The sequence below is a fragment of the Carassius auratus genome, unplaced genomic scaffold, assembly GCF_003368295.1.
Source record: "Carassius auratus strain Wakin unplaced genomic scaffold, ASM336829v1 scaf_tig00003529, whole genome shotgun sequence".
In the NCBI taxonomy this organism is placed as follows: domain Eukaryota; kingdom Metazoa; phylum Chordata; class Actinopteri; order Cypriniformes; family Cyprinidae; genus Carassius; species Carassius auratus.
Window position 1 is genome coordinate 29618 of NW_020523526.1, and position 15772 is coordinate 45389.

The window sequence follows — 15772 nt, forward strand, 5'->3', positions numbered from 1 at the left end:
CTTTTCAAACCAAGCAGCTTCCTGTTGGTCAGTGTCGTGAATTTGTGTAACCAAGTTGCAAGAATAACTTTTTCACCTTCATGTGAAATGCCTAATCAAACAGAATCCTATCAAAATGACTGATGACTGTGAAAATCTGCGGAGAAACGGTAAAAGTGACTGCACATTCAGTTTGGTGAGTTTGAGTTCATCATTTGCTGAATGAGAATTGCCATTATCTATCCACCTTCATGTCACTTGCAACTCATGAAACACGAATGGAGTTATCAAAACATCAAAGCTGCTCTTTTCCAAATAATGAAAAAGCATTAATTTGCAACCAAAAAAAACAGAAAATACAGTCCAATATGCTAGTTTTTTATTTTCATGTCTTGCCTCAGAATAATTAAGGTGCTAATGGTAATCAAGTAGAGCAGAATTTAGGGAAGATCGCACACAGAAGAAAGGGGTTTCACTGTACCTCTTCCATTCCTCCTCTCCATCCCAGAACTCATACACCACAAAGGAAAGGCCGTCAGGCAGCCGCACAGCCGTCACACTGGAGAGAGATGAACAGAAGTACAAAAGTGAAAAAACACACTACACTCTTTCATTCTCATACTTTTCACATACTTTTTTTTTTTGATTCAGCAGCTTGATGGAAAACATTTTATAAAAACAAACAGTAAGAATATAGGGAAGAAAATAGAGATAATGTGTTCGAAGACAGGGCAACTACTTCCCTTCTATAGAAATCGTAAACAAAACCATATTTATCTACTGTTCTGAATGATCCTCCACTTGATGGCAGTACCTCCTCACAATCCCTGCTCTGCTTTTTTATTGCCTTAAGGGCTGCAGCTGTAGCAATGATTAGCATTAGCTCGATAAATCAACAGAAGTCTAAACATTAGCCAGTTCAGACAATCCCTACACACTCAAACTTTCATTAAAGGCTGCAAAACTGCAGCAAGTACTGCTGTTTCTGGACTGCTTTCTGATTGGGGAAATGATTCAAGCTTTACTCAATCTTGGGTCGCCCACATGTTACAGAACCTGCCATGTCATGTCTCCAGCAGCTGTAGCTGCTTAAAATCAATGTTAATTGTTTCTGCTATCCACTTTACATTTGTAATTTGATGCATTTAAGATAGAAACAAGATATTCAATAACTAACAGAAACAGGACAGAAGAATCATTTGGATGGTGAAAAGTGGGGATTACATACCAGAATGCAGACTGAATGTGAGCTTTTAGACTATTCATTAGCATTACCCTATAGCCCGCATGGCGAAACAGCAGAAGGGAAAAGTTGTTTGAGAGGAAAGTTAGATGAATCCAATGAATCCTTCACAGAATGTGCATTAAGGGTCAATTGTGGTTTAATTTTGACTTAAGTAACTGTACAGTGGCTTGGTGTTGAGTTCAATCAGCATCTTCAAAAAAGGAAACTACATATTTCACAAACAGAACATGATAATAGAGTAATAGAGTGGAGGAAAGTTGAAAGAAATAAGGCAGATAAAAGGGAGGCTACAGAGATGACAGTTCAGCAGCAATGGGGTATTTGCAGAAGCTTGCAGATGTTCTTACTGATCAATTATTCACTAGTCTGATGTGAAGCACTACAAAATGCTGCCACACAAAGCCCTCTCTCAGAGAACAGACTCAGGGAGTTTCCTTGAGAACTCTACAAAGGACCAATTTTACTCACTGCTCTTACATTAATATTTCATCCCGTGAAGCAGAAAAAAAAAACTGCTCTCAGTTGCAGTCTGACCAGAAATTTCAAAACGAAGCAACTACTGTTCAAAAGTTTGGAGTCAGTGAGACTTGTTTTAATGTGTGTGAAAAAGGTCTCTCATGCCCAGTATGACTGTTCTTATTTGACAAAGCATACAGTTATAACAGCAATATTATTAATATTATTATAATTTAAAATAACTGGTTTTAATTTTAATGTACATTTACATAATGTTTTTAAGTTACTTTTTTTTAAATGCAATTTAAAAAAAAACTAGATGATGCCTTTTGAATGGTGGCAGGGAACAGAAACGTACTGATTTTAAAACATTCCAGGCCAATTTTGATATTTTAGGGCTTTGTAAATAATGTGTATACTGCAGAAATAGAAGCAATTGTTTAGCCGGTTTCAAAATTAATTCATGAACTAGAATAACAACACTCCCCTCTGCTCACCTGCCACCTTCATCCACAGGAGGCAAAATGATACAGTGTTGTATTTCCACACATCAGGGATAAATACACAATGCTGACACATGCATTTATGAGAGATGCACAGGTTTATTCTCTAAGAACTTCACAGCGGTATAGTTTTTGCTACTCTCCAACGAATAGAAAATCAGTAGACAAAAAGTAACTGAAAACACTTCAGTCTGACATTACAAAAAAGCAAAGAATACGTTTGGCACTGTCATAACGACTAGAAGGTCAAGTTTAAGACAAACACATGAACTTAACCCACTGGAAACAGTCTCTCTGAGCAGACACATTCTTCAGGTATTGTTTCAGGGCCTCGCAGAACTCTCCTAGCTGCTTCTGGGACACTTTCATCTCCTGGCGAATCAGGTAGAGAGACTGAAGAAAGAGAAAGAAAACAACAGGAATGCTTTGAATATGATCAACATTTGTCTTGATGTTAATATTTACTTAATATTCTCTTAAGGCAAAATAAATGAATAAAATCAGACATTTAGAGACTCAAATCACAGCAGAAGGGTTCAAGGAATCACAAGTTACGAACACTTAATTCTAACTCCATTTAGAAAAAGTAAACTGCCTTAAAGGCTTTGACCCTCATTTACTCAGAGTCATGGTCTATATTGCAGCTGAAGGGTTATGCAAGATCTGCATATGGCTACTCCTTTAGGAGAAGGAGAAATAAATATGACACATACCAGACTGTAAAATCAATGCAGTTACTCTTTTGGATCGTCGCCTAAGTAACTAATTAATTCCCAGTGTAATCAGTGAATGATGTAGAATTGTGGGAGTGTGGTTGGCTACCAAATAAAGTACAGTACTGGCTTTAAAAATGATCTTTGAAACAAGCACTTTGATAAAAATTCAAGAAGGAACAATCTCGAACTTAACGGGCATAAAAATGAACCTTTTCTGACTTGTCTATTTCACATAATTGCACCTCTCGTGTAACACGTCACTCAAGCCTCCCACTCCTTTCTAAATTAGTGCCGTCATCTTGAACCAGTTTTATTAAGTCTGAGAGATTTGATTAAATAACTGATATTACCTGGCAACAGACTAAGAAATGATAGGTTTAAATGTAATAATTGCTTGGCAGACTATTTCCACACTGCAGAGCACCCAAGGACCCTAACGTGTTGATTAACATTTGCATTTTTATATGCTGAACATCATAAATGTTTAAGATGTCTATATGCACGTCATTTCAACCTGAAGCAATATTCTCTCAAATGTTTATAATGCACCACAGTTCAAAAGTTTGGGGCCAGTAGGATTTTTTCAAACGAAATGAATACTTTTATTTAACAAGTATAAATTAATCAAGTGTCTGTAAAAACATTTAGGTTATTACAGATCTCTATTTAAAATAAATACTGTTCTTTTAAACTTTATATTCATCAAAGAATCCTGTAAAAGTATCATGTTTTGCACAGTAATAAGCAGACTTACTGATATATAAACATGAAAATACAGCTTTGCAATCACAGGAATTAATTATATTTTAAAATAGTAAAACAAAAACCATAAAACAGTTATTTTAAATTGTAATAATAGTTCACAATATTACAGTTTTTACTTTATTTTTGATCAAATAAATGCAGCCTTAGTGTGCCCAAACTTTTGAAAAGTTGTGTATATAATATTACAGTTCTACAATATCATTGACGTGATTGCAAATTAATGCACAGACACTATTTAAACTGAACAGAGATGACATCACCAGAGGTGGGTAGTAACGAGTTACATTTACTTCGTTACATTTACTTGAGTAATTTTTCGGGGTAACGAATACTTTTCGGAGTATATTTAAAGATGGGTACTTTATACTCTTACTTGAGTACATTTTTTGAGAAAAATCTGTACTTTTACTTCGTTACTGTGGGCGACGCCCCTCTCGTTACTTTATCTTAATGCAATAAATGCTTCAGTTTATTCCAAACGCGCCGTCTACTTTTCTCTCGACAATGAGCGATGCCCATTCGCGAATGATTCATTCTTTTGAGTCAACTCTGTTCAAAGGCTTGATCAAACCAATTGGCAAACGAGTGAATTGGTTCATGAATCAGTTTGAAGGAGTCGTTCAGTTCCCTGGAGAAACGCGCTGAGCGTCTGAAGCGGTTCACTCAGAGTTGTAACGTTTAAGATCATCAGCAGCGTTGAAAACGGGGCTATGGAACTGCACTGAATTGAAAGCTAATCTGCAAAGGCTATTCTTTGCTTGCGATGGAGATCCTTATTAGATGAACGCGTGTGCTGTCTACTGTTTAACAGGTAATAACTTGGGCTACATTCGATTACAGTACACGATACCACTGTGACATTAGTTTGTTGTACGTGTGTGGCTAACAGGTTGAATGCAGCTTCCAAAAGACAAAGAATAGCCGATTAAGATTTTATTAATTTTAATACAATCACACCAGTGCGAGTACGTTCAGCAAGTCATATCATCAGCTGCTAAATTCAGATCTGTGATCGCTTGCTGGCGCTGAGCCAGAGACAGACGCGTTTTTACAGCGCTGCGCATTAACCAATCACACACGGTTCTGTTGAGCTTTTGAATGCATTGGCCAATCAGAGGTGTTCCGATGAGTCATCGCTGAAATGCCGGTGCTTCCTTCACTCGCTCACTCACTGAATACCTTTCTGGCGAATTCTCTCGTCAGAAACAACAAAGTGCAGATGTGTGTACGAATCTATAATTAAGATATTGATTTCACAGTGTTAACAGTTTCAGTGATTTTAATGGTAGTTTCTGAGAGTGAATGAAATCTAGACTGTCAGTGAAAATTATGTTTAATAATGTAAATGTTATTTGCTCTCTTTCTGAACAATGAAAGATTAGTAGCAATATTTATATCACATTAACTTTCAATGTTAAATTCACATTTAAAATAAAGTCAGTCGTATTAAAAATATGTTATGGCATGACACCTATATTTGTTACTTAAATAAACAGACAGGGTTTTATAATAAATTACATAAATTGGATTAAAGGCTGATGAAATATATACATTTATACACACACACATACATTACATACATTTTTTGTCTATATATCTATATAAAAAAAGGCTCCGTATATATGACCCAAAGTAACTAGTAACTAACTACTTGAGTAGATTTTTTATCCGATACTCTTTTACTCTTACTCAAGTAACTATTCAAGGCTAGTACTTTTACTTTTACTTGAGTAAATATTTCTAGAATTACTTTTACTTTTACTTGAGTAAAGTTTTTGGGTACTCTACCCACCTCTGGACATCACTGAACTCAATGATGAACTGCCTTTAACTGTCATTTAGCATTATTAACACACTGCTTTCCTAATGAATGTTGTTCTGTTGCTTTTACACAATTTATTTTGTTTAAAGCGCTATATAAATAAAGGTGACTTGACTATAACCAGGCCAACCGCACCTGGTAAACTTTGCAGAATTTTCCCAAACAGAAAAGTCTTACGATTCAGTTTGGGTTTGGCTATAACTTTCATATGCCATTGTAATGATATTCACTCCATACTCATCGGGAAGAAGGAGGCGGGAACCGGCGCACAATCAAAAAGCATTTTAATAATTAGAAATAAACACAAAACGGCGCACCAGCCCCTCACGGACGACTGGTGCGCATAAATAAAAAGCAAACATACAATAATGTCCCAGGCCTGGTCCTCTCTCGTCCCTCACGGTCGTCACTCCAGTTTTATATCCTTCCATCTCCTACGTGGGACTCGATACTAGCGGTGGGGCTCAGGTGTAGCTCATCTCAAATCACTACACCTGGCCTCACTCCTCGTTCCCACGCCTCTCTGCCCCGCCCCACTCGCCACAGCCATATTACAACCAAACAACCACATCGCAACACAAATCATAACTTTACAGGCATTAAACAGTGAAGAAAGAGTGTGTTTTTAGAGAAACCAAGGTGTATTTTTTGTATGTAGGATATGCTATAACTAAGTTGTCACCTCTTTAATAGTTCATGTGCTGTTCCCCGGCAGGTGGGAAAGATAAAACCTGAGTGAAAACTATTAGGCCCTTTGATTTGAAAGCTGTCCTGTTCCCCGAAGGGGAGGGCAATAAAAGAGCAGAAGCGTGGCAATAAACCCTGAACTTAATCAAGAGCACTATACCACCAAACACTAGCCAGAATACAATCAGAAACACTACATTACACAACCTACGAATCATTCTGCCTTCCCATTCTCCTCCACTGGAGGCCTGATCTGATGTGCACATATGAATAATTAGAGAAAGGCAAGAGAATTCAGAATCCAATTTCCTCTGCATTTGGACATGTGACTGATCCAAACGCATTGCGACCGATTGCTCTAATGTCTTTCATTAGTCTTCAGTGTTTGTTTAAACAGCGAGGGGGCCTCATTCAGACTCAGTCATGTGGAATAAACTGATAAAACAAAGCTCTGTAGATGAAGCAAATGTGACCCATAGTCTTACCGTTAAGAGGCTTTAGGATCAGTGGGATATTGTATTATTAGATTCCTCAAATCTCTCGCTCTGATTGGAGCCAGTTTAAATTTCCTTAAGCAATATTTCTTGGGTGTATTGCAATGTCTCTCATTTGGGTTTATGTGGAATTAGCAATCCCTGATGTGGTCAATGTGCTTTGTGCATGATGTGTATTCACGTGTGTGTGTGTGTGTGTGTGTGTGTGTGTGTGAGCGAGAGAGAGAGTTTCTCTTTAGCTCAGAAGGGAACCTAAACAAATGAACCCTAAAGACCTCCATGTGGAGTTGAACTGCTCCACCTCTACATTATGTATCACTGTGAAACACATACAAGAAAGGAGTATTTTATGTGCACAATTTCCTACCATGCAAGTGAGTAGAATCTCTCAGGTACAGTGCGAGTCCATGAAAAATGATAGAAACCTCAGAGGGTTTGAGCAATTTCACCGTTACCATGGAAACTGGGGAATACCGTCCCATTTCTTTCTGATAGGCATCTTTCTACCCCCATTTTTCCTTTCACTGGTAACACAAACTAAATCACATTTTAATTTCTTCCCTTCTGAACTTTAGCATCTCTTTAAATGAGCTGCTTTGTTAAAGTCTGAGAGGCATAAATGAGAGCAGTTCATTTTCCCTTTCTGCATCCATCCAATGATAATTCTCTCTTAATGGGTAAAGATGGCTTTCAGATATGTAGTTGTATAACTCCTTCAGATAGCTCTCTTTTTCTCTTTCTGCCTATCTTCGGTGGTTTTATAAGCAGATGGCTGATTTATATTCCTCCTGGCCAATTAAAAACAAGCACTGCAGGTGGTCTAAGAGTTTATTTAAGTCAGTGAATAAAAAAATAAAAAATAGAAAGCTGTTGGACTGATCAGTATTTAGTCCTAAAAATGGCTTGAAGAGAAGCTAAGACCCCACCCTTCTTGTAGCATTTCCATGCTGTTATAGATAAAAGAAACACTTTCTTATATTATATATTATATATTTGGAGTTGGCAGCAGATTGTTGATGTGATGCCTGAACATGTTTTGTTTATATACGTGTGAAATGTACAACCTGTATGTAGCTCACTGTAAAGATTTACATAAAATTTACAGGAGGAAAACCAAAAACCTAAGCAGCAATAATCATATGCTAATATATGTACTCATACATATTCAAATATATGAGGGTGTGAATAAATACACTATTGCTATAATAAAAATCTACAGTTACCTGTACATGTCCCTTTTCTTTTAAATACTCGGCATTACTGTTCATGGGTCAAAGACGAAAAAGTGTTTAAGCATAAATAAAAGTGTAATACTGGTTTAAACGGTTGTAGTTTCCCCCCCAAAAAAAATGCAAAAAGTTTTTATCGGTTTTATTTAATTGCATTTTGTTTTTGTTTTTCTGAGCAAAAAATAAATATCATACATTTTGCCCTGATTTACAGAAGACACCCAGTAAAATGTCATTCAGTGTAACAATCTTGTCAGGCATATTTACAACAAAAATCTATTTATGACATATTAAAAGACTAATTACTTTCACCCCAAATACTAATGAGTTGTAATTTGACATTTTTAACATTTGATACCATCCTAGGTTTTGCCCATTTGTCAGTAAGAATTTTGTACTAATTTAAAACACAATAAAATTTAGTATTCTCCATTATTCATTTAGATATTTTAATATATACACATCAGAATAAGCATGTTGTTAGAATTTTTGCATAAATATTGTGTTACACTGAATGACAATGTAACATTATTTCAACCAAATTCTGACATTTTATTCTCCAAAAACTTATTTAAAACCTTAAAAGTAGACATTTTACTCACATTTAATGTGCTTTCTATGGACACAAAATCACTTGTAAATTTTTTTTGATGTGGACATCTTAACGTCTTTGACCCTCACAACAAAATGTTGTTAAAATGAGGTTAATTTCGTTAAAATGCTTTCTTCTCATCCAAATGTCAAAACGCATGCAATTTACTATAAACAAATGGAGCAATAATCACTTGTAAACAAAGAAATAACACGTCATTGTTTTAAAATGGCTCATTTCTGGTCTGTATTTTATTAACTGCAGGACACCCTGACAATATTGTAGGTGTGATTAATACAACAAATATCTTATTGGTCACAAAATAAAGCTTGTGTTAACCAACAAACACAGACGCACACACTGATGCTGTCAGGTGGAACCTGTTCAGCCCCCATCGACAAGGATTAATGGACAAAAAGAAATGATTCAATTAAACCTGATCCCTCCAATGTCAATAAGATGGGAGTCAATTTGAGCAAAGATCTCTGTTACACCCTGAACTCAGTTGCACTTTTTCCTATTTTTAAACAATGCAATCTTTTCTTTATTAGATCTAAAACTTTTAAATCACAAAGTTCTACAAGAGCTGAAATCCCAGCACTCCCACACTTTAACTGAACCGAACCGTATGATATTTCTGTGCATTCCCTTCATGTGCTGCTGTGTTTATCAATGGTCCACACAGAGCGGGACTGATTTGTGGCCTGGCGAGGTGTAGTGTGAGACTGCCTCTTATCTTTTAGAGGCACAAATGACTCCCGGAGCATGCTGGTATTAAACACAGTGCTGGTGCTTTCATATTGAGAAAGAAATGTGGCTGAATCCTGAGGAACAGGTGGCAGATTTGCTGCAGGTGTGTGGAACAGCATGAGGAGCTCTGGAGAGACCCACGAGGAGTCAATCTTGATTTGACACTGCTTGTAATTAATAACGCTGTTTTTGTGTTTTAACATGGAGGCAAACGGTGAAATTGGTCATGCATTTTTATTTTTTATGCATTTTTTCATGCTATTTGGTATGTAAGTTGTGCTTTAGTACTTACTGCGCTAGTTGTGCCATCAGTGTCTGTTAGTCGCTGATGTAGGTCAAACCAAACTGTCTGCAACAAAAACCAGAACAGAAAAGCCACTAGTGAATTCACTATCCCCCTCAGCTGCCCTTCACTGCTGCTGTCTGTCTGCAAACACTCAGTCAGGTGAGCTTGACAGATGAATCGCTTAAACACATCTGTCGGACTTTACAACAAAAAAAAAAAGAAAGGAAGGAAGAAACTAAAACAATTTTAATAAAAACAGTTTACGTATTAAGTAGTCATTTTGAATTAATATGTTTAAAAAGTTCATGTTTTCATAATTGTGTGTAATTGCCAATCATTCAGTGTGGGTCAATAACAAAAGAGTTAAAATAATATCAAATATTTATTGTATTTGTATTCAATGAATTAAAGGATGTTTATCACCACAATCAGAAAATCATACAGAAGCCTTTTAGTAATTCAGGTGTATATATTTATAGGACTTAAAATCTCAAATTTGACTGAGTTGACAAAGCAGAGAAAATGAATCATAATTACAAAAATAAGTACAAAAACAAATACAGAACTCATCAGGGCAACTGACTTCGATTTTGCCCGATTTTCCAAATGTTTTCATAAACATATGACATTGTTCACAGCGACACAGCTGTAAAACTAAAAAAGGTTTATTAATGTCTTTCTTCACTCCTACGGTTTTCTTAAAAATACATACAGTATGTAAATTTCTATTTTGAAAATGTTAACATTTCAAGATGAAAACACTGAGTCTGTGGCAGGTGGTTTTACAAGTAGAAAGTGATAAAAATGTCATGATTTTAAATTTAAAACAGGGAATTTCACATGAAATGGTACATTTGGGTTAAGATCATACTAGTTTCTTCTCAACTCCGATTAATTTCAACTAGATTTGTTGCTGACATATAATGGTAGGTAATGTTTCATGACATGTTTCACGTCAGAGCAGTGAAAGAAAACCTGCAAGTATTTTTTCGTTCCTCCATAGAGGCTATAAGCACTGTCACTGCCATGTAATGATATATGCAGATAATGAAAAAGCTGTAAACAAGAACAGTATATATTTGAAATATTCTCACTATATTCCAATACCTTATGAATTCATAAGGAATTTACAGCATCCCCGACTCTGAAAAGTTAACACCATCGCAATGTATGAATCATTATGTGCCTCATAAAAAGAGAAGCGCTGGTATCTCTTGTCAGTCCATCCATAAGCGAACAGGGATTGTGTGGAATATTCCTTCCCATCACAGAATGACGGAGTACATAATGACCGGTAATGATGCCACAAATTCATGCAGCTGTCTCTCTTACTGTGAAAAGTGATGGCGGGTTATCTCCCAAAAATAATAGCAAAAATGACAACCGCCTCACTGTCGAGTATGAATACTGCAGGAATGGCTTGAGTGTTAGTCTCCACAGAGATTGGAGTCTATCAGGGTGCCACAACCGGATGGAAAAGGAAATGATACATTTCCTAAAGCTGTGAGGGCACATTATGCAGACAACAAGAGCGTTCTGATGACTGATCCAGCTGTGACCCAAAGCGGGTCACCAAAGTCAGGCTGCCCTGTCTGCTAAAGCGACAGTGAGAATGGGGAACAGGACAGGACAGACGTACAGTGCTACATTTGACATTTCAATTAAAGCTGCAGTAGGTAACTTTTGTAAAAATGTATTTTTTTACATATTTGTGAAACCTGTCATTTATTTATTCCTGACAGTAGAATATGAGACAGATAATCTGTGAAAAAATCAATTTACAAAATGTATATAATAAGCGAGTACACCATGAATCCATTTTCCAAATTGTGTTTTTAGCTTGTCCTGAATCACTAGGGTGCACCTATAATAAGTGTTTATATTCTGACTATTTTCGATTGCTTCGTGGGTACCGCGGCGGAGTAACCCAGTACCTTTGTGATTCTTCATAGACATAAACAAAGAGAAGTAGTTCCGGCTACAATGTTCTTCTGCAAGACGCAAGCAGTTCTGTTTATTAACCGCTAGAGCGTCAAAAGTTACCGACTGCAGCTTTAAATGGAAGGCTTTGAGGATGAATGTTTAGAAGCATGCATTAAGCAAGCAATGCTGCATGTCTGGTTGTACTGATCAACAATGGCAGATCTCACAGGGGACTGAGCAGAAGAACAGTGTTCAACAAGGCAGCTGGAAAAATATGTTACTGATTTGAGAAAACTCCCAACAAAATTCAAACTCAGAATGAGTTTATAATACTATTGTGTAAAGCAACGCAGACAAGCAGATGAAAGAGAACCAAGTCACTAAAAGATCAAAAATGTTTTGAATTATTAAAAGTAACTATGCAGTAACTATTATATACATTCAGAAGTTTGAGGTTAATAAGATTTTCTCACAAAGGCTGCATTTATTTGACCAAAAATACAGTAAAAACTGCAACATTGTGATATACTATTACAATTTTTAATTAACTGTTTCCATTTATTATGTTCCTATGATGGCAAATCTGAAATTTCTTGTCTTCAGCGTCACTTGAACGTCCAGAAACCATTCTAAAAACCGATTTACGGATCAAGAAACATTTCTTCGTATTATTATTAATGTTGAAAACAGTTGTGGCACTTAATAATTTTGTGGAAACTGTGATCATTTTTTTTCAGGATTCTTTGATGAAGAGAAAGTTCAAGAGAACAGCATTTATTTGAAATGGACATCCTGTGTAACACTATAAATGCTTTTACTGTCACTTCGGATCAATTTATAGCCTCCTTGTCAAATATTTTCTTTAAAATTTTATTTAAAAAAATCTTACTGACCCCAACTTTTGAACAGTTTTGCATATCACAAATTAACATTTTCAAGTGAATTGATTTAAAATGAAGCTCTTCTAAAGATTTCTCTTCCTGCATTATAGAATTGATTGTATATGCATGTCTCATTGTTAATCTCTCTGGACCGAAATCAAAAATATCATCCAGTGCCACGGCATTCTCTGCTGCTCAACCCAGACATCCTCTCTTTCATCCCAGGATGTGTCAGAACCTCCCTTCCACTGAGATAGCAATAAACCAGTTGGGTAGGTTTGGCTATTCTTAGCTCCAGCAATAAGAACATGTCAGTTTCAACTGGGGACTCCATTAGTTCACGGTGCTCAATGTCTATCAGACACACATAATAAAATGACCAAGAGCAAAGAGACAGATGTTGAAATAATGGTTAACCAAGAAAGAAAAATTACATAAATGTCGAGTGAATAGAATATAATGGTAAAAACAGTCATCTACTGGTGCAGTACTGTGGCTGACAGGTCTGTTTAATTGCTTTCTTTGTTTCACCGTATCATTCCTGCTCTCCTTCACTGCTCTCCTGAGCAGTGAAAGTAATAACTATAGGAAGAAAAGATTACTGGCTTTGCTAAATGCAATTTAAATCACCTCTCAGTGCTTTACATATGAATGTGTGTAATTATTAGAGTGTGCATGTGTGTGCATAAGTGGATGTACAGTATGTGCAGCAGTAAAAGAAATTACAGAGCTGTATTTTAGGTAAAGGAAGGGGAGCAGAAAAGCTCTTTCCACAATAAAGTCAACAAGTGGTCGGATCAATCTGCTCAAGCAAATTAATGCTGTTCTAATTTTACAGATACAAACAGTTATTTCCTCTCACACAGCCACAGCCTGCAGATGTTAGTTGGCCGCTTGCTGTAGACGCTGCAATGTGTTTATGCGACGTGAGACAACAACACAGTCAGCTTTCTTAGTTGTCATTTTGGTATGTCATGGCCTTTAAACCAAATTTTTTGACTAATAAAAATATTTACCTACTCTGATATTTACAGGTTACCCTTATACTACCAATTTAAATTAATCATTTTCTATTTTAATATATTTTAAGACATAATTTATTCCTGTGACAGCAAAGCAGAATTTTCAGCAACCATTGTTCAAATCTTCAGTGTCATGTGACTATCACGGTACACACTTCTGCGACTTCATATTTTTGGGATAACCATGATACTTTTTTAAAGATTTCTTGACGAATAGAATTGTCAAAAGAACAGCATTTAATTAACTTACTCTAAACTTTTGAATGGTAGTATATACTTGACTGTCATCAAACCACCACTTATATAAAATTTGTTCATAATGATACACAATTTATTCAAATCAAGTCATTTTCCAAAACAATAACTACAAGAAACTAAGCTATATCTTTCCATTTGTTATCAACCATGTTTTCATTTTCAGTGTCTTAATAGTATACACTAGATTTCATCTGCACACGTCTGTGGATTTTGACCTCTTGCTATTATAAGACTCTTCCCAGGAGGAAGCACTTGACCTCTCAGTATTTTAAGACGAACTTCTTACCTTATTCTCCAGACGTCCAATCAGCTCAGCCAGTCGGCTGATCTGTGCCTCAAGTCCTTCTTTTCTCACCTCCACAGCTCCTGACAGAGACAGAGAGGCACAATGCATAATTTGCAGATAGTTTTAATGATGTTTTACTCTTCCAGGAACCTAAAACATCTCAGAGTGGCTGTCATAGCAATGCGACAGGGCGAATCAAACCTTTAGACATTATTAATGAGCTCTAGTTATTACGAAGACTAAAATGGACATTTACACATCTTTGCGAACTACTTTGAGTTTTTACACATCAAACGTGTTCATTAGGGCAGATGACACATAAAAAAGTCCTGAAAGTACTACCACGGTTTTCTGGAATTGTACCATAGTATTACCATCTGATACCATGAATGTACCATGGTTGTAGTTCCATTATGAATAATGAGTACATACAGTATTTTCACAAAAACAACACAAATGGAGAGTGATTAACATGATTTCTACCCTTCCTTTCTTTCTTTTATGCAATGACAGATCCTATTAATGAGGGAAAAGGTTTTCCTGCCTTTGAAATCATTCCTACTTGAGGTGCCAAACCAATTATGCCTTAACACCTCCCTTGTGTTGATGAGGCCAGGATAACGGGGAGGGGAGACACTTTGGAGCACATTAACTGTTACCATAGCAATAGTGGGATCAAAAGAACAGGGTCTGAAACCTTTTAAAAGCACAGTGAAACGGTCACTAAATCAATATGATACAGTACATCAATACTGATCTGAGTCCAGTTTGAAGTTTTCTAAAAATGAATAATATTAGGGCATACTGTAGCACAGCATATTGTGAAACATGCATCAGATAGACAGTAGATATACACTGCTCACGTAAACATGTTCCTTTCATGATGAGAAACAGTCCCATGAGAATGTCTGTGTGCAGAACTGTATGGAATGTTTATCAGATTTCAAAATCAATGCCTACACATCTACACGTCGCCCACCTTTTATTTATTTAGGAATATTTTTGCTAATTTGTTTATGTTTTTTATGTTGTAGCTCACTGTTTTTATGTTTATGTTGTTTATGTTTTCTACCTAAGAGTACTCGTAGATTCATTTAACTCAATATTACTCAATATTACAATATGCCACAGAATTCTGCATATTTTATTATGAAATCAGCACTGAAAATTCTAATATAGTTTGTAATGTTCAAATTACATCTCCATTTTTTTTCATAAGAACAGCAATATAGCCATAGACATTTCTTCACTCATACAGTAAAAATTGGAATGGATGAAGATAATTTGGGAGTCTTGCCACATGGTTTTCCTGCTTATGAGACTGTCATGTAAATTAGCTTGGGCGCTTTATCCACGACATACTGACTTGGAAAGAACATCATTTCAGACTCCAGTCAGGACCAAGCTGGGCCGAACCCAAACGCTTGCCTGACCGCCTGCTCCTTCCAGATTGAGTGCTGTCAAATGAATGACATGCCAATATGGTAGCTATGGAAAATTGGAAAAAGTCTTGCCTAGATTGAAACACCGTGAAACACAACGATCCAAAAAAGGCGAACTTAAGGTGAGACTCTCCAGGCACAACAGGTTTTTTTCCTTCATTGGTCAGTTTTGAGAATTTGGGCTATCTGGCTTTACATATAGTGCTGTTTCAAAATACGGTAGTGCAAAGAAATTATTCTAAATACACTTTTAAGTGTTGATCCGGGATAATGTGCATGCACAATTAAATATCCAATAATGGTAATCCAGTATCAGAAAGAATCACTGTATATCATCGAATTGTATGAATCAAACCTATAGAACTGTGCCTGTGTGTGTGTGTTTGTGCAATATGAGCAGAAATAAGGCAGAGAGTCGAGTAAGAGAGGGAAAGC

At 36.3% G+C, this 15772-nt stretch overlaps 1 protein-coding gene across 2 annotated transcripts in view; it reads right to left on the reverse strand.

Annotated features, from left to right (window-relative positions):
* Positions 1-15772, reverse strand: part of necab2 (N-terminal EF-hand calcium binding protein 2) — a 79637-nt gene that overhangs the window by 2178 nt on the left and 61687 nt on the right. Inside the window, exons 8-11 of one of the 2 annotated variants that reach the window (XM_026243440.1) lie at positions 13896-13975; positions 9532-9588; positions 2465-2577; positions 461-538 (exon numbers count right to left, since the gene is read on the reverse strand). In XM_026243440.1, the coding sequence (XP_026099225.1) occupies positions 461-538; positions 2465-2577; positions 9532-9588; positions 13896-13975 (328 nt within the window). The remainder of the gene's footprint in view (positions 1-460; positions 539-2464; positions 2578-9531; positions 9589-13895; positions 13976-15772) is intronic. The other variant, XM_026243441.1, reaches the window with a different exon arrangement.